This window comes from Morone saxatilis, unplaced genomic scaffold (genome assembly GCF_004916995.1).
Source record: "Morone saxatilis isolate NCDOM2014 unplaced genomic scaffold, NCSU_SB_2.0 Contig3, whole genome shotgun sequence".
In the NCBI taxonomy this organism is placed as follows: Eukaryota; Metazoa; Chordata; class Actinopteri; family Moronidae; genus Morone; species Morone saxatilis.
Window position 1 is genome coordinate 11244307 of NW_023339873.1, and position 24498 is coordinate 11268804.

General features: G+C 41.2%; 4 protein-coding genes across 4 annotated transcripts in view; 2 read left to right on the forward strand and 2 right to left on the reverse strand.

Annotated features, from left to right (window-relative positions):
• The first annotated feature begins 950 nt into the window (after positions 1-950).
• Positions 951-2442, forward strand: LOC118337455 (cannabinoid receptor type 1B-like). The gene has a single exon (XM_035674502.1). The coding sequence runs from the start codon at positions 951-953 to the stop codon at positions 2373-2375; it is 1425 nt and encodes a 474-aa protein (XP_035530395.1). The 3' UTR covers positions 2376-2442.
• Positions 2443-3957: 1515 nt separating this feature from the next.
• On the forward strand, positions 3958-7285 carry LOC118337397 (akirin-2-like). The gene is made up of 6 exons (XM_035674384.1): positions 3958-4129; positions 4482-4661; positions 4882-5025; positions 5148-5297; positions 5914-5985; positions 6134-7285. The coding sequence occupies exons 2-6, from the start codon at positions 4484-4486 to the stop codon at positions 6142-6144; spliced, it is 555 nt and encodes a 184-aa protein (XP_035530277.1). The 5' UTR covers positions 3958-4129; positions 4482-4483; the 3' UTR covers positions 6145-7285.
• Positions 7286-12947, reverse strand: orc3 (origin recognition complex, subunit 3). The gene is made up of 20 exons (XM_035674383.1): positions 12803-12947; positions 12579-12633; positions 12397-12494; positions 11804-11942; positions 11578-11682; positions 11307-11473; positions 11069-11208; positions 10690-10849; positions 10317-10430; positions 10080-10213; positions 9881-9944; positions 9678-9794; positions 9485-9564; positions 8974-9107; positions 8701-8795; positions 8484-8581; positions 8245-8386; positions 7994-8110; positions 7734-7813; positions 7286-7538 (listed from the first exon to the last, which is right to left on the reverse strand). The coding sequence occupies exons 1-20, from the start codon at positions 12824-12826 to the stop codon at positions 7433-7435; spliced, it is 2169 nt and encodes a 722-aa protein (XP_035530276.1). The 5' UTR covers positions 12827-12947; the 3' UTR covers positions 7286-7432.
• Positions 12948-14072: 1125 nt separating this feature from the next.
• Positions 14073-24498, reverse strand: part of znf292a (zinc finger protein 292a) — a 12476-nt gene continuing 2050 nt past the window's right edge. The window contains exons 2-8 of the mRNA XM_035674009.1: positions 23893-24047; positions 22837-22915; positions 22347-22482; positions 22002-22204; positions 21539-21675; positions 20774-20915; positions 14073-20624 (exon numbers count right to left, since the gene is read on the reverse strand). Coding sequence (XP_035529902.1) covers positions 14508-20624; positions 20774-20915; positions 21539-21675; positions 22002-22204; positions 22347-22482; positions 22837-22915; positions 23893-24047 — 6969 coding nt within the window. The 3' untranslated portion in view covers positions 14073-14507. The remainder of the gene's footprint in view (positions 20625-20773; positions 20916-21538; positions 21676-22001; positions 22205-22346; positions 22483-22836; positions 22916-23892; positions 24048-24498) is intronic.

A 24498-nucleotide genomic window follows, 5' to 3' on the forward strand; every position in this document is an offset into this window, starting at 1 on the left:
CTTTTGGAGTTGCTGTAACTGTTGGTGGAGAGAGTGGAGACAACCACAACAGACTGGTTTACTCCCAGTTTATTTGTTTTTTGTTTTTTTTCCCGGCATGGATCGGGGCAAGATGCTGCTGAGGCTGAGAAAATCAAGGTATTTGATTTTTTTTTTTGAACATTCTTTTTATTTCAGGTATTTGATTATTTTTTTCTGCTTTTATTATTGTTCTAATCGTTTATCACCATGGTCATTTGTGTTATTTTCTTTTCTTTAATGTGAGTATTAGCGCCCAATCTTTGATCCAAACTGGTTTTAGACATTTTTTTTTGCTCTCAAACTTAACCGTATCTCATTCGCAACGGGTCATGTCATGTTTAATTGTTAGCCAGCACTGTGTGTCCTCTTTAAATGTCTTATTACAAAACCTTCATGTTAACTTGACTGTTAATTATTAAAATCATCATTACTAGCATCAGAAATTAAACATGGATCATTGGACAGATATGTACACCCTTTATCTTGTTTCTCCCTTGATGCCTAATTAATCCAGTGATTATTGAGAAAAGAAAACAGCTTAATGCTTAATGACCTCCTTTAATTAATAAGAAAGTCTGCTTGTCCTACATACTTAATGCAATGATTTCCCCCGAGGCTGCACAGGTTTGTCATCAACTGTTCAGTTTCCCACTATTGTCTGGGATGCATCTGCTCTGGAGTCAGCTGGCTGATACACAGATTCCCCCAATATCTCCCAGCAACAAATTCCTCTTCCACCATATGAATCATTAATAAACATTAACGCTGCTTCATGCATTCATATATTTGTATGTAACAAGATTATGTCATTTTCTTTATGGGAAAAAAAATCCTTTTTTTTTTTCTTTCATAGATGTCCTTTCACATGGGTCTAATGCTGTCACACCACACACCTCTCCACTGAGCATCTCTACAGCCACAAACCAGCCATGAAGTTGGCTTTGCACAGGATAGCAGGCACCACAATGAGCACGCTGACGACAGGTGTCCAGTATCTCGGCTCAAACGACGCCAGCTACGACGACCCCTCCATTGACTCGACTCTAATCAAGAACAGATTCCACTTTGGGAAACCTCACTCTGCCTCGGATAGTAACTCTGCACTCGCCCCTGGAAATAAGGAGGTCCTCTACAGCGGCCTCGCTCCAATTTTCCCCACCAACGTGACAGACTTTCTGCTGGGTAATGGCACCGCTGTGGAGAGCAGCGGGGCGGTTCAGTGCGGGGAGGACTTTGTGGACAACATGGAGTGTTTTATGATCCTAACTCCTGGTCAGCAGCTCGCAGTGGCCATCTTGGCACTCACCCTGGGTACGTTTACGGTGCTGGAGAACCTCATGGTGCTGTGTGTGATCCTACACTCCCAGACGCTTCGATCTCGGCCTTCCTATCACTTCATAGGCAGCCTGGCTGTGGCTGATCTGATTGGAAGCATCATTTTTGTCTACAGCTTCCTGGACTTTCACGTCCTCCACAGGAAGGACAGCCCCAATATTTTCCTTTTCAAGCTGGCCGGGGTCATCGCATCCTTCACTGCCTCTGTTGGCAGTTTGTTTCTCACTGCGATCGACCGCTACATCTCCATCCACAGGCCTATGGCGTACAAACGCATTGTGACAAAGACTAAAGCAGTCATTGCCTTCAGTGTGATGTGGACCATCTCCATTGTCTTCTCACTGCTGCCGCTGCTGGGGTGGAACTGCAAGCGTCTCAACTCTGTGTGCTCTGACATTTTCCCACTAATCGACGAGAAGTACCTGATGTTCTGGATTGGAATGACGATTATCTTGGTCCTGTTCATCATCTACGCCTACATGTTCATCCTCTGGAAGTCCCACCACCATGCTGTCCGCATGCTGAGCCGCACCTCCCAGAGGAGTGTGATTGTCTACACTGCAGAGGGGAACAAAGTGCAGACGGTGAGGCCCGAACAGGCCAGGATGGACCTCCGTCTGGCTAAAACCCTGGTTCTGATCCTGGTGGCCCTAATAATCTGCTGGGGCCCACTTCTAGCCATCATGGTTTACGACCTCTTTGGGAAGGTGAACGACTTCATCAAGACTGTGTTTGCCTTTTGCAGCATGCTCTGCCTGCTCAACTCCACCGTGAACCCTGTCATCTACGCCATGAGGAGCAAGGACCTGCGCAGGGCCTTCCTCAACATCTGCCATATGTGCCGGGGGTCGACGCAGCCTCTGGACAACAGCGCTGAGAGCGACTGGAACAGCAGGAGTGTGAGAGGCACAGTGGGTGTGGCGGGGAAAGATGGAGCTGCCTGCGGAAAAACTCGTGTAAAAGTAGCCCAGGTTACCGTTTCTGGGGTGACGGAGACTTCCACTGCAGAGCCGGTCTAAGAGACCAGCTGCCCTGCTCTGGTGCAACTGTGAAGTAAAAATAATGTAGAATAGCCCCAACCCTCCTAGTACACTGCTCTGTTACTGTGAAATGTGCCAAAAAATGACCTAGATACAGAACTGAAAAACATGTTTCTGTTGCTTTAAAGCTGAAATCTGTATTATTATTCCATGTAATAATATGGTGGTGTGTGATGATATGTTTTTTTGGAAGAACAAGCTCTGTTTATTCTGTTATTAACAAATGGTTTCAGTAAATAATAGTCGCATTCACAAAACTCGTTGGCTCAAGGGCATTTTTTTCCTGCAGCAACCATTACAAACACAACACTGTGCACTGTCAACTTTGCTGTAGTTTGAATGTGCATAACGTTACAGATTTCAGCCTTATGTCCGTCCTTTTTGTTCTTTGTTTTTTCCCTCCCACATGATATCATAGCAATATTGTGGCAGTAATGCAAGGTGAAACTGTGTCTACCTTCATGCAAAATGTCAGTTTTGAGTGACAACACACTGCTTTTAAGTAAAATTAGCAACCCATTAGTGATTTGAAATCAACTATCAATGATTTTGTAAGACCATGATATTGTGATATTTGGAATTGTTGAAATGTTATTTTACTTTATTTATTGTAAATATTTTCTAAACATGTACTTTGCAAAGCAAAATGGTGAGTCTTACTTTGAAATATGAATGGCTTTTTGATCGAATCAAAACTTTAGTCTGTAGGTATTTGGAAATGTTACGTTGCTGCGTATTACACCTGTGCTTATGAAACAGTTACAGCATTCTGTGAGAAGCTACACTTTGCATTCATTGTGCCATTGTGTCCCATAACAGTGTGTATAAGCAAGGACATGAGTTCAATAAATATATAAAATGTGTCTATTTTTATCATAATTTTGTCAACATATCTGGTTTCTTTTTTTCAATAAAACAATGAAATCTCAGCCATCCGTCACCTTGTGGTTAATTTACTAGACATGAGATGTGTATTTTTTCTTTTCAAGTTTAAAAAGTGTGTGAGACTGTGTTTATAGCCATTGGCCTAACTTTTTTTTTGGCTTGCCTGCCCCTAAGCTATGTCTTCTTGTAGCCCCTCATCACGGATAAGTTGAGGACATTTAAGAGATGACAATATGTTTCTCAACAAAAAGGCAAAAGCTATTAAGAAATGAACATACTTCTAGATTTAAATATAAAATAAATGAATATAGTTATGTATTTGTTACCGTTTTAATCATTTTGTGGCTCCTGGACTTTTTGGGAGCTACTGCTTTATAAACCGAGGTCAACAGTCTGTTTCTTTTTGTGTAACACTGCCCTCCTCTGGATGTAAAAGAGACATCATATATTATCCATTATTTCTCATGGACTGACTCAACTTTGCTGATTAGTATAATGCAGCTATAACGTAACCAAATTCAATAAAAAAAAAAATTAAAAAATGATTATCAATTTATGTGGACTATAACTGGGACGACATCCACCTTTCATTTCCTATAGTTTCCTGTGTTTCACTACATAACCCAGAATGCACTGCGGAAGCATTTCACACGTGACGTCAGGAGCCAGAGAAGCCGACAGCCTCATATCAAAAACAAGCAGCTAAGTTGCGTTAGCTCGCTCCCTGTCTCACAGCAGACAGTTGGCCCGCAGCCGGCGGATCGTCACTGCAACTTTTGGGAAGCAACTTTTAGAACAACACGAGTTGTTTTCACTTAGTTGGACAGACCGACTTCCCCCCCCAAACGGTAGGAAACAGCTTTATTGAAAGGCAGAGCGGAGCGCACTGTTGTATCAGCGGCAGCCGGAGCTAACGTTAGCTTTGTTTTCTTTTTGATTATTAGCTAGCAAGCAGAGCTAACGTTAGCTCGCTAGCTCATATTTAAAGCCTCAGCTGCGCAGTATGCTCAGCATGTTCTTCCTCAGCGGAGGAAACTGCGTTCAGCGGAGCAATTCACACTGTAGTGAGCAGGTCGTGTGGAAGAATAGCCATTGTTAGCAGTTAAGTGAAATAACCGATGTTATTGCTTCATTATTGTCTTGTTTCGGTATTTTGCACCCCCCCCCCCCCTCTCTCTCCCTCCCTTTAACAAACTGAAGTCATGGCGTGTGGAGCCACCCTGAAGAGGACCATGGATTTCGATCCGCTGATGAGTCCTACGTCCCCTAAACGACGAAGATGCATCCCCGTGACCCCGTCTTCCTCCTCCTCATCCCCTAGGAAGTATCTAAGCATGGAGCCCTCGCCATTTGGGGAGTCGTCGTCCACACTTAGTGCAGGTAATGTCACTAATGTTGGTCAAGCTGGCCTGCTTGCTGATCAGCCGGGGGCTCGAGAGGCATTAGCAACACGTTACACCACATTGTAGTACACCAGAAAACAAAACACGCTCCTCAGTGATAAAGTTTGGTTGAGGACTTCTTAACATGTTGTCTTCACTAATAGGCCTCTTTTCTGCCTTTTTGTGTGTTGTGTGTGTGCTTTCTTTTGTTCCTCTAGAACAAATCCTCAACAGCATCAAGCAGGAGTACAAACGCATACAAAAGAGGAAGCATCTAGATGGAGGCTACCAACAGTCAGAGTGCTGCTATTCTCCAGAGTCCCCATCCCAGTCGTCTACTATGAATGTTTCCAGCATGCCAGGTTGGTTGAGCAACACGCTACCTGTGGGGGGGGGGCTTCTCCAGAATTACTGTGACATGTACCTGTGAATGAGAAATACCACACGCGCCTCGGTTCTCAGGCTCCTTGTTTGATTTGTACAGGAACGTCCTCTGGAGGCATTTCTCCTACTAGAAAAGAACAGCCATTATTCACCCTCAGACAAGTTGGAATGATCTGTGAACGCCTGCTGAAAGAAAGGGAAGAGAAGGTGCGGGAGGAATATGAGGAGACCATGACTTCGAAATTGGCAGGTTTGTGCACATTCAGCGAGCATGCTTACTATACACGAGCCGAGAGCTAAAGATATTGGAGTTGCATTGACATAACACAGGGCAAAACCAGCGAATCTTCATGTTTGTAACGCTAGAACCAGCAATTGGTGATTGTCGCGCAATTTTCCGTTTAGTGACTTATCTTCTCCGCGCTAAAATAGTCGGGTTTTATTTGGATTGGCAAACACGAATAACATACTAAATTCATCATTTAACTGCAAACGAACCCTCTGGATTACAATTATCAGACTTGTCATAAGATTTCTGTCAGTCAACCAATTGATCGACCAGTTTTTTCAGCACTAATAAGCATCAGTGTGATTCTGTGTGATTCAGAGCTTGTTGTACTAAGCAGTGCTAGAAAGGAGCTGGTTTTTACTTCAAAAGGCCTTATTTGAATGTGGGACTAGATTGATTCCTGAATAGAGAGAGAGAGAAGTAATATTAGTAAAATATGTAATAAGTGTGTGTGTAATTTGTACCACAGTTAAAAGATAAGTCACTGGGGAAATGACGAGATCAAAGGGTAATTCACATTGTCCTTTACTTGTACAACAACAGCCGTTCTGATTTCCTGCCGTGTACTCTCTTTCAGAACAATATGACACCTTTGTGAAGTTCACACATGATCAGCTAATGCGACGATTCGGGGAGCAACCTGCAAGCTGTGAGTTCTTTGATTTCATCTAAAATTATTTCCACATTCCTGTTTCACTGGCATACTGTAAGTCTTGGATCTTAGTTTGAGCTCTGCCTTTGAAGTTTGAAGTAACAAGCCTGGTTTCTGTATTTTATTTCATCTCCCTCTTCTCCAGATGTTTCCTGAGTGTGGCACAGAAATCTTTCGCAAGACGGCCTTCTCTTGCTGCAAGCTATCATGCGATATCTCAAGAAAGGAAAAAAAAAATGCTCATCATTGTAAGAGATTCAGTTTAGCTAGTTTAAATGAAACTTTTCTTACTGTGCCATATTTCTGTCTTTGGGCAAAGGTTTATATGGAGCTGTTGTCAGTTGTTACCACTCTGTTGTAAGCAACAAGGTGCTTCCTAATGTAAATTAATGGACCCTATCTCTACCAGTGGCCTATGTTCCTCCTGCTGTACGTGTATCTACAGTTATCTCACTTTTGTAATGATTCCCAGCATTCCAGGCTTTGTCACTTGTTTTCTTGTTTGTTACATGTAAATATGATAAAGCAGTGCAGTTTTACTAAGGTTTGCTGGTCAATCTGAGAGAAAGGGGAAGAAACACAGTTGAACAGAGAGAATATGTTTGCAGTTTGTCCTCTGTTCATTGCTTTTTAAATTCAGCATAAAGTGGGTTAAATTTGACTTTTTTTTTTTTTTTTGTTCTCCCTACCAGTGTTTTATTTATTTTTGACTCTTTTTGTTTTACTGGTATAACTTTGAAACCAATGTACTTATTGGACAAAACAATAAAAATCTTTTAAGAGTTGAGAACTGTTCTGATGCATGTTAAGACGTTTCTATTGTACTGTTATGATGAACTAATATCCTTAAGTATTTAAAAAAACAACACTCTTGGCTCGAGTAAAGTCAGTTAGACCAAGAAATCCTGATCCTCTCAAAGAATTGTCGAGGTCGCAGGCTTTTCCCTGAAGATGGTACTTTGGTGAATTATTGCCCCCAAACCTGATGTCAACTATGACTCCTGCAAAGCTTGTGTACCCTTGTTTATTTTTTCTTTATTCATTGTATTTTATGAAAAAAAAATCCTGGCTTTATTGGTTTCTTTGAATTAACTGTATACTATGCATCTGTATTTGAGCTGTGCCTTCAGTATAGCAACATATTGGCTCAACCAGACATTCTTATCGCTGCAGATACAACTACAAATGTTTGTTGGAACATCCAGCATCTGATTGTACTCTCTCATGATAGGGGTACAGTATGTGTATGTTTTTCCTTAATACACAGCTATGAATAAAAAAATAAACATGTCCATGATTATCAGACACTACTCACATATTTTATTTGTGGGAAAAAATACAGCACAAAATATAAATCCAAGTTAAATTTGATAAGAGCTTAAATGAAGGGAGGCGGCAGCCACAGATGTACGTAAAGAAGTACGTTTGGTTTCTTTCGGCTCGGTCAGCAGCCTCCCCAGGTGAGTCGAGCCACGTGGTCGGTCTTCTGCTTGGTGGACTTGATGAAGCCCAGAAATTCGAGCTCGGACACAGCTTGGATGAAACGGGCACTAGAAAACACGCTAAGGAACAAAATGTCTTTCTTGTGGATTATGCTGTAGCCAAAAGTAACATCTTTTTTTATAAAATCACTCCACCCGCCTCATCTGCCATAAAACTTTTATCTCGTCCGTTTCCAAGTATTAAAATGGTGGAACAGTGTGATAGGAAAAACATGTTAGTGGATTAAAGTTACAGAAGGATACTGTTTGACTTCCTCCACTTTCCTGACATCGTCAGAATCTGGATTGTTACCCTCAGCAGCAGAAACCACAGTAGCGTAGGCCTGAAAACAAAACAAGCCAATGTTTGATGTTTAAGTCAATAATGTGTCATATTGATGCTTTAGGATCAATAAAGCCTCCTCTATAGAATGAAAAACAAACTTCCCAACCATCACAGTTTGTAGGGCAAAGTTGAAAAGTGGCATACATGATTAGCCAAATTGTTCACTATATATACTCACTTCTAGCCAGTCGTAGAGGTTAATCAGCCTGCCGCACTCCAGATGGAGTTTGTATGCAATACAGATATCCGGAGCAGCATTAGAGACGGTGCCATCCTCAGTCTTTAGGCTCTCATTCTACAAGTCAGAGATTTTTCCAAAGATTTAAGCTGATCACACTCTTTAAACATCACTATAGTTACACACTTTCATTGCTTTCAGTCTCTCCTGGTGTTAAGAGTTACACACTTGATAATACTCGGCCGATGTACCTGAAGATAATAGTAGGGACTGCTGAGCGCAGCCTGTATGGAGGTACGAGGTGTTGCATTGAGGTGGCGTCTCACAGTGGCAGAAGAACTGTAGTAGCAAACCTCATTCAGTGTCTGGGACTCAGGGGGAGACAGGTGACTCCTAGGTGCGAGAGTGATGTAAGCTCAAGAAGAATTTACTTTATTTAAAAATCGTTGCAGCACAATTTTCAGTAGAGCAAAGAGGTAACGCGTCTTACTTCACTAAGCCGTCGATAAACTCGAGAGCTTCATTTCGCAGAACCTCGAAAGGACTCAGTTTCCTGGCTCTCCGAGACTCGTTCATCTCCAGCAGCGTCTAGAGTAAATAAAAATAAGCAGACAATTTATGAATCAAAGTATTACAACACCTCGGCAGGGTGGAGAATCTCTTCACAGAAATGCTGCAGATAACCCTCTTCATAAATCCATAAAAACCTTCTGCAGCTGGAAGAGATCCGTTTTCTTTTGAAGATTTTTCACTGGAGAGGTGATACAATCTTCCACACAGGGGAGAGTTTCAGCAGCGACTGCTGTTAAGAACAAGACAAAGGACAAGAATTCAAGGAGTGCTGTGTATGCGGTAGATTCCCATTGCTTATTCCACCAACAGTAAGAGTTATTTGAGAAAAGAGACAATCCCCAGGTCAAAATGGGAAAGTAAGAATCTGTAGTACCCACATGACATTACTTTTTATTTTCACTACTTACTATCCAACTGCTTGAATTTGGCGAGCAGCTCTTCCAGCTCGACAAGAGCCTTCTTCATCTTTTTTGACTTGACAGGCTGCAGAATCTCCACACACCTCTGTAGCGAAGCAATCAGCTCGTCTTTAGCCAGCATCCTGAAGGGAAACCACGGTTGAGGTTTACTGCTGAATGGTACAGTGGCATCCCAAGTGACTAACTTCAGACTGTGTTTCTGTTGGACTAAAGTCTGGTTTGTTCAGGGGAGCTCCACAATAAAAACCCAACAAAGGTACAATGCTATTTTACTGTATGTTCATGACTATTTAGCCAACAGACGAAGCACAATGCTCCGAACATCCCTGAATATGTTGCCATCTGGTGGTAAAATGTGTAAATAAATTTGACTAAAGTACATACTTGTAAGACTTACTGCATATTACTACAAATTAGATTTTAGGATTATGTTCAAACAGTGGGCAAGAATCAAGTTTCTGTTATTGAGATATTTTAAGATTTTATTGTCCAGACTTACTTTAGAAGCTTCACGGCTGTCTGGTAATCTTCATTCTCCCATACATTCTTCTCCAGACAAATTAAATGGAGCTCTCTGACCTTATCACACAGATAATTCAGTGTTACATCAAGCCAAGTTGGAAAATAATCTTACACTCAACATGTGTTTTTAAATTTGGGTTTTGGACAGTTGTAAAGCAGTCATTTCTTGCCTGTTTTCCGAGCGGGTACCGAGGTAAAGATGAGGTCAGAGTGTGGAGACACCTCAGGACGGGATAATAGTTCTTGTGGTATTTGCGAAGGTCTTTTATCAGCTTCTGACACACCTCCTAAAAACAGGAACAAAAAAAAACATACATTCTGTCCACCTGTGTGCACTCATTGTTGGCCGCTGCCTCGGGTGTAGAGAACGCACCTTTAAATGAGTGTCATCTGTACACAGATTCAGTTGTTCCTGAGGTTCCTGCTTCTCTACATACCTGGGAAAAACACACAGGTTAGACTTGATTTAAGTCACTAATTTCAGCCACTTTTGTCTGCCAACAGATGAACTTTATTTAGAAGTGGAGAGTGAGTTATTGCATGTGTGAAAAGCACATTGTGTGCGTTTGTACCTCCTGAAGGACAGCAGAAGCCTTATCTTCTCCAAGTCATGGTGACTGAGCTGCATCACATTAAGCAGAGCCTCCTTTTTCTTACAGCACAGTACACTGAGAGGCTGAGAGTGAAAGTGCTCCAGCAAGGCCAGCTGCACCAAGACAAAGCAGAGAGTGTGTTTACCACATATCTGAATGCCATCTACAGACAGAGAGATACATAATGGATAAAAGTATTTTCAAGCTACACTGTACCTGAACGCCCTTGATGAAGTTTCTCACTGAGAAATCGTGGTAGAGGAAGATGCTGATCAGCACTTGCATCACTTTACCGTTGAGCTTAAAAGGGAACTGAGGTGTCAGGATCAACTGGAAACAAACACAAAAAATACAATGAACAGGATTCATTTGAACGCATTCTTTAATTAAGGTATAAGACTTAAGATATGATCCTTCGGTATTGATGGGGGCCCAGAGGGAACATTCAGGTGTTACAGCAGCACAAGGAAATAATACATACAGATAAATAGATAAACTTAAATAATTAGATGTGTATAAAATAAGAATAGAATATAAGTATAAAACAGAAACTATACAGTTAGAAATTAGCCGTGACAGTGAAAACCACCTTGTCTATGACTGTGGCCAAGTGCTGTGTACAAGAGAGGGACTGGAAGAGCTCTATGCACAGGAGGGAGGACACAGAGTGGGGCAGCATGTGTTGGATGGTGCTGGGTGACGTGGCGATTCCAAAGATGAACATCAGCGGAAGACGTTCAACGTATCGGCTGTGTAGAGGAAATATACACGGAGATACTGTTTTAACATTTGAACTGAATCAAAACTGTGAGCTCTGTCAAGAGTTCAGCCATTTAGAGCCGATATTACAAGGTGGTAGATGACCTTTTTCTCAGCAGGTCACTTGGTATAACACTAGTTTAGGAGTAGGGGAAATTGGCTAAAACAGGAGAAGGCTGAAGGACGCTGTTAAATTGTTTAAGTCTTACCTGCAGATGAGTATGAAGTCCTGAAGAACTTTTGGGTTGAAAGCCTCCAAATCTTTGAAAATGATTACAACAGGAGGCTGCTGGGGATCATCTCTGACAGGAGAACTACGCTTTTTTCCAGGAGTGCCAGTTTTGGATTTCTGAAATTCAGGTCAAAAAGTGCGTTCATGTCATCAAACTCTTTTTATGCAACCGCAAATGTAAAACCACGTACACAAACAACGCTTTATGGTCCCACCATTGTTTTTGTATTGTACCAATCACAGAGTGTACTGAGGGAGCAGTGCACGCTCTTGTGGAGCTGAGTACTGGTCTGCTCAGTTTCCTCTTCCTCCTCATCATCATCCACAGTCACAATAGTATCCATCAGCCTCTCCAGGACCCTCTTCATCAAATGTTTCAACGCTGAAAGGACAAAAGCAGACAATATAAAGACTGTAGTGAGAGTATATGACAGATACAAAAAGGGACACGTTTTAAAATCAAAGGCAATGCAAGGAGTCCCTCACCTCCACACTCTTTGGCCTGTACAGAGGCAACGTGAGGAGTGACAGACTGCTGCAGCAGTTCAGACAGACTCTGGAAGGTCATGTCATGGTCCGGGACATTCACACCTATGGAAGACGTAGGACACAAAGTCAGAAAAGGCAACCCGTAAGACGATTGATGAACGTAAAGAGAGTGGAGATGGTTCGTTTCGATTGTACTCTACGTCAATGAATGTTGTCAGCATACCGAGCACAAGAGCCGCTGTGGGAATCTCACTGGCCCTCATCTGTGATGCCCAGTCACTGTGTTGGCGAGTGGAGGAGCACTTCCTCGTGAAGTCCAGCAAGCTGTCCAAGATTTTCCTGTTGAGTTCGTCCTGTAAAACCTTACAGGCAGTAAAAAAAGGTGGTTACATTTTCTAACATATTCAATAAACTGTGAATGAGACCCTGTTTGGGGCTAATATTTTCAGAATATTGTTTACTGTCTTCTGACTAACAACCTCTTTTAAAGGAGTGCAATAAAATAAAACAACAAAACTGAATTGCAAATCCAACAGTCTTTCAGGGTTTTGTAACATTAATGCATGGTTGAGGTTGGAGAGTAGCTGTGGTATCAGCTGTTTCTGTCACCACATCTGGTTGTTTTTGGTAACATAGTAAAACACTGCTTTGGTTTTGTATTATATAAGCTGTTGACATGCCGCTAATGGGCCATGCAAAGCTCTAAAACACTTGCTACGTGTTCAGTTTAATGCTTATAGCGTTTTTAAAGTGTACCAAATCACAACACCACCATTTTAAAACAAGTATAACAACATGGTGAGTATCTGTCCTTACCTCTGTGTCTGTTTTTATTTTGTCCCACAGATCTTGACAAAGTTTAAACCGTATTTCACTGTTGTCAGCACCCTCACAGCCATTGGTGAAATGATCCTCTGTGGACAAATGGCAAAAAGTCATCTGACAGCTCACTTATATTTAACCTCAGTGAGGATGCTCTCACATAAACATTAACTCACCCAAACTGAGTGTCGTCTTCTTCTTCTTAGCACTGGGCTTGAAAACAAAGCATCCCTGAAATATCAACGACAGCAGGTTACAAACAGTGCCAGTTCACTGTAAACATAAACAAAGACACTCAACTTTTGATGTGGCCATGTTGTTTCACGATTGGCAATCTAGCTTCATGATGCTTATGAAGCACAACCTTAAATGTATACATTACGTCGTAATATTACGTTACCTTTGACACAGATGAAGTAGTCATCTCAGAAACGTGTAACGGAGGTTTTATGTTCAGTATAGTTCAGTCAGTGGCCGTTTAAAGGTAAAACATGTGTTTAAAATGCAGCTTGTGCTGAGCCTTACAAAGGAGCGACTACTTCCCGCCAGTGTGACGTTTGCGGAAGAGGTTGTGTTCAGCTAATAAAGTTACGCGGGTGTTCATCGTGTTGTTGGAAAGTTTTTAATCTGTCGGATATGATACAATGCATTGACAGTCATAACCACATTTTAAATAAGCCAAATGTTAAAGTCTTTAACCTGAGTTTAGTTTAATTACATTATAAATATATATATATAATCCAGTTTTAGCTGCGCTGGATTTCTTTTTAACACTGCTGGTGTTGAACACTCCCCACCCCGTAAAGCAGTAGTTACTAACCCATTTTCTTTCATCTAGTAAGCTGACGAACCCTGACTGTCATATTCAAAACTGTACAATGTACCAAAATATTGAACACAATAACTGCAATTTGGAAGAATTTTGAGCAGATTGTTTCCTGTTTAAAGAACTTTTTATACAATTCTGTGTCTGTATTATGTATTTTTTTTAAATAATTTCAAAAAATCATAGCAACCTAATAGGCTTTTTTGTTTTTTTTACACTCGTTCAAATCATGAAGACCTTAAAGCATCTCCACTTTCCCTGTTGTGGCCTCCCTGAATGTCCAAGTCTGCTGTCTGTTGCAGTGTTAAATATTCACTTATAGATGCAAGCATGTAAGGATGCTCCCTAATACTTATAATTAAGTTCTAATAGTAGTAATATAAGTAAGTACAAGTAATATTATTAATTTTAAACTGTATGTTTATTATTTATATAGCATATCTAATATTCTCTAAAATTCATTTAGCCTTTTTTTTAATATTTACTCACTTTAGTTTGTATTGTGTATATTGTGCACTGTTGGGTGTCTATGCTAAACATAGAATTTCAACTTAAGCTAGACTGCTGCAGTTATACAAAAAATATGATTTATTTTCATATATATTTGTGTCTTAAATTAATTTAAGTTATCTTCCTCTAATGTTTTGTCAGATATTCAGCAATGTTATGATGACAAGCTGGAAATTATATGTCTATTTTCCATATGACAATGACCTTATCTGTTATTTATTTGCATTTGTATCATTAACCTAAGGACAGTGCATTACTCTACTGTCAACTAAACTCTTTAAAACAAGATACCAGAAAAGACACAGCAACACAAAAAAAGATATGCAGACACTACTTTACAAAAAGAACCAGTAACATTTTATTGAACACTTTGTGGAAGACATGTAAATATTACAGATAGGTCTACTAGTGTTGAAAAAGGATGAAATAAATACAAACAGAACTTGAAATCCCATAGGGATATATAAAAACATTGTTTTTCTTTAAAAGTCTCCATTTAGCAAAAGAAAAAAAACATCTTCAGTACTAAGCATAAATACAAACAAGTTTCTAAAATCTATGCCCTATAGATTACCTGGTTATTATAACTAACATACATACTTAAAATCATCCAAGACATTATTTCATTAAGTACAAAATAGGCCATTTTTATCGTTTACTGTGACCATGACTGTTATCAGTTGGAAATCTGATGCTTTAACAAACAAACCATTCTGCAGCATAACTTCTCAAATCCTGAGTGAGATCGAGTGGAAAACAAAACATTGGGCTATGATCCGCTATAAAGCCACTTTTTTATTATGACTATGGGCTTCATGTCTTGTAGCTGCTTTAGCAAAAGATCAGCACCATCAGAAAATGTTTTATCCATGACAATCTTTACATTGCTTACTGATTTGAGATTTAGGGGATTTCTGAAGTCCACAAGATTTTCACAGCCAGTTATTTTACTTTTCACTGCAGATTTCTGTTTGTGAGTTTGTTGTCTTTTGGACGGCAGTTCAGCACTAGATTTGTCATTTAATTTGCGCTTGGAAGAGTGTGTTGACTCTGAGGTTTCCAAGAACTTAAGAAAAGAGTCCTCAAGTCCTAAAGGCTTGAAAGACCCTGGCGTTACCCCGTCGTCACGTTGTTCTTGGACTGTGGGGGTACCAGGATTTGAGTTCTCTCTTGAACTGTTAACAGTCGAACGATTCCTAAGGGTCTGCATCCTTTCTGGACAAGCTGGTGTAGGTTGTGCAGGTTTTCTGGGACGGCCTCTTTTAGTTCCTCCTTCTGTCCCAGTGGAAGCTTGAGATTCTGCACTATCGTCATTAGACAGCTTGCTGTCTTCTTGGCCTATTCTATCCTCCAGTTCATCTGTTCTCTGGTCACTGGGCTTTTCGCCGTCATCTGGTTCCGTTTCCTCAGAAGATGAGCTTGACGCCCCCTCCGATTTGTTTGCTTCTTTGAACCTGGCGCGTGAGTACTTTTTGCAGAAAATGAACTGGCTTCTCTGGTCTTCAATGTATCTTTCTGTGAGGCCATGAGTGGTGTAATGCTTAAATATACTTCTTTCCGCCCGCTCCACGGCATCACATCCTATTATCATGCATGGGTACTGAAGGGCGGACTTCTTCGTGCACATAGCTGATGCCTCATCGTGGGTTTTTAGTGTCGGTTTTCCAAAACTACTCCAGTGTTCAATGGACTTCCCATCTTTCTTTTTAGTGTTTTTCTTCTTCAATTTGAATTTGTTTTCCATATTCTCTTTCCCATTGCTAACCCCCGGGAAAAGCCCCACTGATTTAGTCCTTCTTCCATCACTTGTTTTTGGATCATAGACATACTCATGCTTTTTTATCAGGTGACGGAGGAGGTTTGATTTTGTAGTGTAAACACGGTCGCATCCATCATACTCGCATTTGAAAGTTGGATCAACTGAGCCGCTTTCAGAAATGGCGATTTCCTTGTGGAAATTCTTAATATGCTCAATGTACTTTTCCACAGAGTTGAAGGGAAGAGCGCACTCCGGCCGGTCACAGTTAAAAGTCCCTATTGTCATGCTGGCCATCATGGCGGTGGCCTTGTCACGGGTAAACTTGTGAAGTAAGAGATAATGCTGCACTAACCTTGTGATTCCCATGAACACCCTTGAACAGTCTTTCACCTGACACCTGACTTCATTATCTTTGCCTATTGACGGACTGCTCTCCTGTCCATTTTTAACACTAGTCTTTTCAGTCTCAACTTCAGGTTTGCTGGGGGGCAGAGATGCCTGGTGCATGGCCCTGTAATGGAGAATCAAATTTTGCTGGATGGTGAATGCGGCAGTGCATCCTTCATGAACACAGCGATATGGTCTATATGGACTGTAAGCGTTCTCTGCCTCACACATTTTGAGGCTCAACCTTCTCTGAGGTTTCTCTTTCCTCTGGGATTCATCCTTCGTTGGTGTGTTTTTGGAGCTGCTGGGTTTCTCTGGGGAGGATGAAGCAGATGCAGTAGAAGGGCTGGACTTTGGCTCTTTTACTTTACTGCTTAATGACACATCTGATCGTCCTTGCTGCTCCTTTGCTTTGCCAACGGGACTGAGTTTCTCTTGTAAACTACATTTCCGTTTCACATCTGGACTCTTGTCTACAACAGCCGCTTTAGGTTGCTCTGGGGATTTTTCATGAGCTGCTGGTGCCACCTCAACAAACGACCTATCAGTCAAATAGCTGTGAGGTGATGGTAGTTGTGTAACAGTTGATACCTCTGGCGTAAAGCCCTGTGTAACCGCATCTACTGGTGAGGTGATTTGAGGAACTTGTGGATTGTTTTCATTCTCTGTTTGAGGTGCAATTGCAATGTCAAGCGGTTCTTGTTTTATAGCAGATAATACCACTGCAGACTGCGTTGTGTGACTGGTATTGGCTTCAGTGGTGGCACGGCTAATAAACACGTCACTTTTGTTAAGTCTAAATGCACGCCTGTTTCGAGCACTGATCCTTAGCTTCTGCATTTCTGCCTTTGACAATCGATGGACTTTTTCATAGTGAATTCGCAGGCCTGTTGTTCTCGTAAATGTTTTGGGGCAAATCTGACAAGGATATGGAGACAGTTTGGATGGGGTTCTTTTTAGTTCTTCTATCATTTCATTAGAGTAATCATGCATTTTAGTCAGGTGTTTGAACAATGCCTCCTTTGTCATGAATGAGTACTCACAGTCATCCTGGTCACATTTAAAAGGTTTGGGTACCTTTTCAATGGGCCTGTCATCACTTTTACTCAGTATTTTACTTTTTTCAGTGTCAGGGGCTGTATCACAGCGACTGATATTTTGCTCTAAAGACTCTCTCCGCATCTTCTCTTGTGCAGCCTCAATCAAATCCAGCCTTTGAAAGGCATGTGAAATTTCCATCAAGTGATCCTCTTGATAAGGTACAGCGAGGACTGGATTAGCCAACTCCACTGCCTTCTCTTGCTGGTTTTCAGGAGAAACAGACAAGGAGTTTGAATAGTCCATTATATTTGTATATTGGGGCTCTTGTTTTAACACCATGGGTGACGTCAAAGTGGTCAAGCTAGAAGATTCCTGTGAGAAATCACCATTTGACATGTTGTATATTCCTCCGTTAGTGTCAGGGACATGGGGGTCATTGAGAAAATCAAGAAAAGATGTTGGCAGATCAGCCGTAAGGTCGATTTCATCTACAGGCCTGCACTGTGAGCGTTTAGACAAGTGACCCCCGAGAGACTTGGTGCTTGTGAACTCTCTGAAGCATCTCCTGCAGATGACCTTGCCATCCTTAATGATCGCTGGCCACTTGGTTCGCTTGCTCAACCTGCTGCGCTTTCCTTTTTGCACGTCAGGGTCACTGGCCTTTTCATCTGAGGGACTAGCCTCGCAGTCAGCATTAGGACAGTCCTCATCGTAGGGGAAGTCCGTGTGAGTGACGCTGTGTGGACTGAGCATGCCATCCACAGAGTTGTCCATTGGTTCAAAACCAGGGGTGGACATATTCTCTCTTTTAATGATTTCATTTGTAGCTTTTAATGCAACATGGGCCTCTGGGCTCAGACATTTCATGGGAATATCGACAGATGAGCACTGAGTATGACAAGAGTTTTCACTCTGAGCATATGGAGTGTGGTAACTTCCTTCAGGGAGGCTGTCAATTGTTGAGATACTGTTTCCATTATCCAACTGGCTTGTCATACTGGCTCTGCTTTTACTCACATCTACGCTGTCTCCACTGCCTTCTGGATTTATTAGTCCATACTGATGCCCTCCATTATTTATTTGCCCTCCATTGTCAAGCATCAGAGAACTGGACACATACTGGGACATCAAACTTGAATCTGAAGGAGCCTGTGACGTAGTGGGACCATGCATAGCTGCCACTGAATTATCTCTATCAGTTGGGAGAGATGCTGTGGTTTGATAAGGGTCTGCCTGCCATTGAGGATAGCTCCGAGAGGGGTATTCGTTCATGTTGAAGGCATCTGGATAGCAGTTATTCATGGGAGATGGAGACCATGACTGGGACATGTCTGACTGCATCATTCCGCTGGCATTATTTGGGCTTCCCCATGACGGGTACACTGTGGGGTTCACCATTGGAGTGATAGGCACAGGCTCCATTGATCCAGGATAAAACTGGGCAGGTGAGGTTGAACATCCCCTCTGGTAATCTGTTTGCTGTGTCCCAGGTTTGTTGCATAGTATTCCTGGCTGATTTGACAGCCTGTTGCCCAGATTCTGAGACTGATTAGGTGAAGCTGGCCCACTTGGTGCCTTTTTTGCTGTAATTTTGGCCACTTTGTTATATTTCTTTGCCAATTTCCAGTCTTCAAATATTTCAGGGTGTTGCTTTTTCACATGCCTAGACAGACTTTTGTTTGTACTGTATGCCCTTGTACAGTCATTATATGGGCAGCAATGCAGGTTCTCCTCACTGCCAGCAGTCACAGTTGGCGTGCTGGAAGGATATCCTTGCAGTGAAGAAGGAATTTCTGTCTTGATCTGACTTGGAGAAATTATTTGTGGAATTGCTTTTGGAACTTCATTGCCTTGGGCATTGTTAATCTCTTCTCCCTGTTGACTTGCCACAGGATTTGTGGCACTGGGCACAGGATATACTGGAAGGACGTCACCTTGCTCAGCCACATTTGGGGGTGCATCAGGAGCCTCAGGTGCTGGTTTCACATCAGTTGGTGCTGAAGTGGGGTTTGTCAGAGGAGTGTAGCATTTCTCTGGCTCTTCTATTTCATGAGCTGCCTCAGAATTCAGCATGCTTTCTATTGAGTGTTTAACTCTCACAGGAGTGAATACTTCAGCAGCATCTGGTAACGTGCACGGTGAAGTGTTTTCCTTAGACGCCTCGTTCATATATGCAGAACAGGAGTCTTCTTTGCTCAGGGTGCTCTCAAGTGGTGGTTGTACTATTGGAGTAACAGGGGGGGTTTGATTTGTGATGGGCAAACTGTTTACTGCATCATTTGTACAATGATTCTCTTGGTGAGACAAGAATTGAGACTGTGAGTAGAATATTTTGCCACAGTTATCTGTTTGGCAGGTGTAGGTAAGGTAATGCTGAGCCTCGTGGTCATACAACAAGTAGGCCTCACTAAAAACTTTGCCACAGTTAGGGAACATGCACTGGGCCTTAAATTCCGGGTGTGTTTTTCTATGCATGAGAAGCTCAGAATTGGAGTTAAAGTTGGCCTTGCAGTCCAACTGTATGCAGATGTATGGTTTGCTGCCACAGTGCATCTGCAAATGATCATTAAGATGTCTGACATTAACAAACTGCCGTCTGCAATACTGGCACACCACTTTTTGTTTCTGTATCTCCAAAAACCTCATGGCCTCTTCGTCGTCCTTGTGAGATCTGACATGAGCCATGAGATTACGGAAAAACTTGAAAGCCTTGGAACAGTTTTTGACAGGACAGAAACAGTCTTGACTTATGTGTGTGTCAGATGTAGTTTGTTCTATCTTAACAGGAGACGCCAATTGGTCGCCAATTTGAGATTCAATCTTAACAGGACTAATGCTCACCTTGGCAGCGACTTTTGAATTTTTTGATGGACTTTTAGGGGACTGAGGTGGTTTGGTTACCTTCCTAGCAGCTTTCATTGCAGCTAGTCTCTCTTTGCAAGATTGCTTTACATGTGATGCTACATGTGGCTCTAAAACCTCCCTACTTTCAAAACTGTCAGCACAAATTGGACAAAGATACACTCCGTCTTTGAAATGCTTCTGCGCGTGGCGAACAATTCTGTGACCCAGGAACTCCTTGTCACACAAAACACAATACTGCATGTAGGCTCGCCAATTTCTGAAACGAGCGGACACAAAACCCTGCTCCCGAAGTTTTTTAGCCTCTCTGTTTTTTTCTCTTTCATCTGTGATTTCATTGAGTTCATTTGTAGTGGTTAACAGAAAGTCCTCCAGGTCTCTGTATTCTGGGTGTTTACCAAGTGCACTTTCCACCTCCTGTTCGTCTGTGTCATTGAGTGTGTCAATAGATGACACAATTGATGCCTCCTCGCCCATCAGTGCCAAGCAGTTGCGTTTCAGTGTTTTCCAGTCCCAGAACTCTGGATCAAAAGGCCACTGTGTCTTCAAGGCCAGCAGTAACTCGCAGCGTAAAGAATTGGGCACAGGTAGACTCCCGTCCTCCTCCGGCTTTTGGTCGGGTTCGTTGTACAGTGACTCCACAGCATAATACGAGTCAATGGTGGGCTGGAGGAGGAACTCGGTCAGCTGGCATGCACGCTTAACCTCTAGATCAGTTGGCAGGAGGCAGGAAATAGTCTTGCAGATGGTAGACTTGCTATCCTTATGGTCACTGGATGTCATTTTCAGAGCTTGAATGCACATTTCCACACACACTGGAAGCCCCACCTCTCCAACCTATGGAAATAAGAAAGTAATATAAATGCCAAGGATTTGATTTTAAGGTCCCTGTAACAGATGCAGTAACCTGTGAGTCATTGTTGGTGCGAATGGTTATGAGTAATGGTTCTGCAACCAGTTACAAATTTGTAGACTATTTTTCTTACCTCGTTTTGGATTACTTTGATTAGAAACAGAATATGACAGACACTTCTGCAGAGAAGAGCCATCTCTTTGCTGTGTCCAAGAAATGCATCAGCTGACGACTCTAAACGCATAAGTAGCTTACTCCAGAACAGTGTGAGTTCCCTGGAAAACATCATAAACACAACTATTAAAAACAACGATCCATTGTTTTTAATAAAAACAACGATCCATTGTTTTTAATACTGATGAAGGCATTTTGCCAATAAAACATTTGCAAACAATAAAACATACACAATCACAATGATAGTTACAATCTCCTAGATGCCAAGTTGACATCGTCATACGTGTAGTTTTGTTGGACCAACAGTCCAAAAACTCAGTTTACTATAATATTAGCTAATTCTCACGTCTAAGAACTTGGAACCAAATGTTTGATGTTTTTGCTTGAAAAAAAAAAAGATTAATTAACTGACTATTGCGACTCTATTCAAAATTTAAAGGCATTGATTAAAGACCACTTTATATAAATACTTACTCATTCGTTTACAGTTGATTTATCGTCCCTAAAGTAAACTATTATGAGACATTAACCACCACACATACAGAGTCAGCGTCTGCAACACTAATCAACAGTGATCGTATCTTTTATGCATGTTTTACTCCAGGGATTGCTTCTGGTTAGATAAAAGTGCATAAATTAAATCTGTTCTATGACCACTGTATTCCTGAGGGTAGTTCTGTATGTGTTCCAAGAGTATTTATCTGAAACAAACAGCAGCACTCACCAGGCACAATAAACATCTCCTTGGAGAAGCTGTCGCTTGAGAAAGGCTGAACATAAGCAGAGAGCTCCCTTCTCATCTCCCTCGGACTCCAAGTTGCAGATCATTTCAAGAGCATCTTTACAGTCTATCGAGGCAATCTAACAGATTGGAGAAAAATAAATTACTACCTGTCACGTTTGACACTGTTGGGACATTTTATTATTACACATTTTAAACAAAGTTTTGCTTGTTGATTCAATTTAAGTTCATTTCTGTGAAATAACAGTCTTTTTTTAGTCGAACAGTTGACTTGTTTTATTTATTATGTTACACAAAAAACATTCATACTTAATAATGACCTAATTTTTCTGTTTGCTGATTGGGAGATTTACTGGGTTAAAGATACAGGAACTTTAATAAACACCTGTGCAAGTGTTAAATGTAATGACTTTGTGTGTGTACAAGGACCTCTGTCATTTCTTACCTCTTCCATTAGCTGCTCCTGACTTTTTGTCATGCAGATGCAAACCAAGTATGTTTGTTTGAAGTTTCCTTTTCCTTCATATCCCGGGTACTCTGAGCACATCTTTGCAAGAATGGCAGCCTTATCAACACTGTCCACTTTGATTAGGTGCTTTATTCTCATGTTCAGAAGCGTGGGGCCTTCCAACTCGAGATACTCATGAACTAAGAAACAAATATTTAAAACAAGGAGAAGATGGACACAAAAGGTAAGAAACTGCAGATGAGAGAAAATATTATACAGACAATGAACAATTACAAATCAGGTTATTACACCAGTACAAGCTGGCAACAAGTGAGAACTAACCTTGCTCAGTTTGAACTATCTGACTGGACAGGATGCTGCTTAGTGTGGTGTTGGACCAGACGCCACCCTGTTGCGCCAGAACTGAGAGTAGGCGAAGCTGTGTGCTCCCACTTTCTTGCAAAAGGCCGTGTGCCAACTGCAACGGAAGATAAATAAATGTGTAGTAAATAAATCACTAAAACCTCAGTGAGTAATACTTCCAATGTTAGCCAGTCAAGAGTCTAAAGCAATTGTTATAACAGTGTTACTGTAGTGAATTTGGGTCACCATTCAACTGTTTACATTTCTTTAAAAGCAGCAGTGAACGCAACATCTCATAAAATGATGTTTTTGTAGAGAGGACTTACAGAACCAAACATTCAGCTGTTTTGTTTTTATTACGTTTTAATGATGAGCTAAACCAAGTGAACTGTAATAACAACTTTTCAATGCTTATCGCTGTAAAAACAAGCCTCAGAGAAAGACTCCTAACAGCCCTGGGGATACTGACCTTCATGGAGGACTGAAACTCCTCCCATAAGGCACCAGGGACATGCTGGGGCAGTAAGAGCAGCAGCTCCGCACAGCTCCTGTGAAATCAACACAGCCATTTGTTAAAGCCACATTTAGGTCAAGGATGTGCACACACTTTAACAACTACAAATTAAGGGTAACCATACACACATAATTATTCACAGAGTGTGCTGCTGAAGTCAGTGTGACATTTTGGAAATATAATAAAGATGACAAATATGAACTGTTGAAATATGACAGGTGTAAAGCAGTGTAATCCTAGCAGTCAGACAATTTAGAGACACGGATCAATATAGATATAAGTGTTATTAAATAGTCACTGTTGTTTTTCGTATGCAATGAAAAAGAGCTCAGAATGGCCACATCAGTAATTGTGATCAATAATGATTTAAGTTAGATCCTTCACATTAATAACTGTCCCCTCGGTTCATTTCGTGTATGCACTGCTCCTCGGTGTGTGTAGTGTACTCTGCAGCTCATCCCAAATATGTCGAAGCTCCCCAAGAGGTAGCCTACATTTCTACTCTGTATTACAGCCTCAAGGACTTTGCCTCCACAACTACTTCAAGAGCACATTGTGCAAATAGCTGAATAGTGCCTGAATGTACACTGATTACAGAGTATTTTCAGACTTTTTATATCTAAATTTCCGTTGGGATTTGGATGTGTTTTGTTTCATTCTGTCAAATATTGTGGATCTTTGATGTAATATCTAAAGAGATCACTGTCGGCCAAATACTGAATTACACCAGCAGACTGCAAAGCAAACTAATGTTTGGTCTATTGTTATGTGCACATCAGAAACATGTAACCCATTCTTTGCCACATCAACTTTACACTAAAACTGTATAAGAAAGACGTATTGATCTTTCTCCAACATACAATTGGAGCATTATATTTCTGTCGTTAATGTGTAACGCATATTACAGGGCAAGTTTATGATAAAGATGGTGTTTGAAAGAATAAGAAATATATAAAAGGACGTCGAGAAATCGTTTTTTGCAGTGACAACCACTTCACAGTTTTTACTCACAGTGCTAACTTTTCAAGTAGGAGTGGCACGTTTTCACATTCGGAGGAGAGACAGGAGGCGGCCTTAGCAAAGCTGAGGATGGCCACAGTGTAGACCTCCAGCAAAGGCAGTGGATCCTCGTCAGTTTTCCAACGACCAGCATGTTCAACAAGCACCTGCAAGATATTAAAATACCACAATTAGAATAAACCCATTGATAGATCAATTGTTTTGTTTTTTTTAAAGGCTGAGAATATTAAGTTGAAGCTGATGCTAAAGATCGACTGTCTGCAGTGGAAAAAATAAAAATCTTGTAAAAGAAAGTATCAAAATCAAAGTTTGCAAAAACAAACACAATGTATAAATCATTAATATCATTGTTTAGCTCTGAAACAATTAGTAAATCAATCTAAAGTCCTTAATGAAGCAGGAAAATTGCAGAAACGTTTATAGGTTCTCAAATGTGATGATTTTCTGCTTTGGCAACTGTCTGGATAAAGTAACGAATTTGGAGGCATCATCCCTTAAACACTCGGCGCAAATGGTAACAGGACCATTTTCATAGCACTCCCCAAATACAACGAATTAATAATGAGAACTGAAATCAGTTGGTTTCAGCCCTTTTTT

Excerpts from the sequence above, each read along its gene's own strand:
- orc3 (XM_035674383.1), bottom strand. The coding sequence starts at position 12,826 with ATGACTACTTCATCTGTGTCAAAG. Across the intron at positions 11,683-11,803 it reads CACAGCGGCTCTTGTGCTCG|GTGTGAATGTCCCGGACCAT; the intron begins GTATGCTGACAA and ends CGTCTTCCATAG. Across the intron at positions 9,108-9,484 it reads ACAGCCGTGAAGCTTCTAAA|GATGCTGGCTAAAGACGAGC; the intron begins GTAAGTCTGGAC and ends GTTTCCCTTCAG.
- LOC118337455 (XM_035674502.1), top strand. The coding sequence starts at position 951 with ATGAAGTTGGCTTTGCACAGGATAGCAGGCACCACAATGAGCACGCTG.
- LOC118337397 (XM_035674384.1), top strand. The coding sequence starts at position 4,484 with ATGGCGTGTGGAGCCACCCTGAAGAGGACCATGGATTTCGATCCGCTG. Across the intron at positions 4,662-4,881 it reads GTCGTCCACACTTAGTGCAG|AACAAATCCTCAACAGCATC; the intron begins GTAATGTCACTA and ends TTGTTCCTCTAG. Across the intron at positions 5,026-5,147 it reads GAATGTTTCCAGCATGCCAG|GAACGTCCTCTGGAGGCATT; the intron begins GTTGGTTGAGCA and ends TGATTTGTACAG.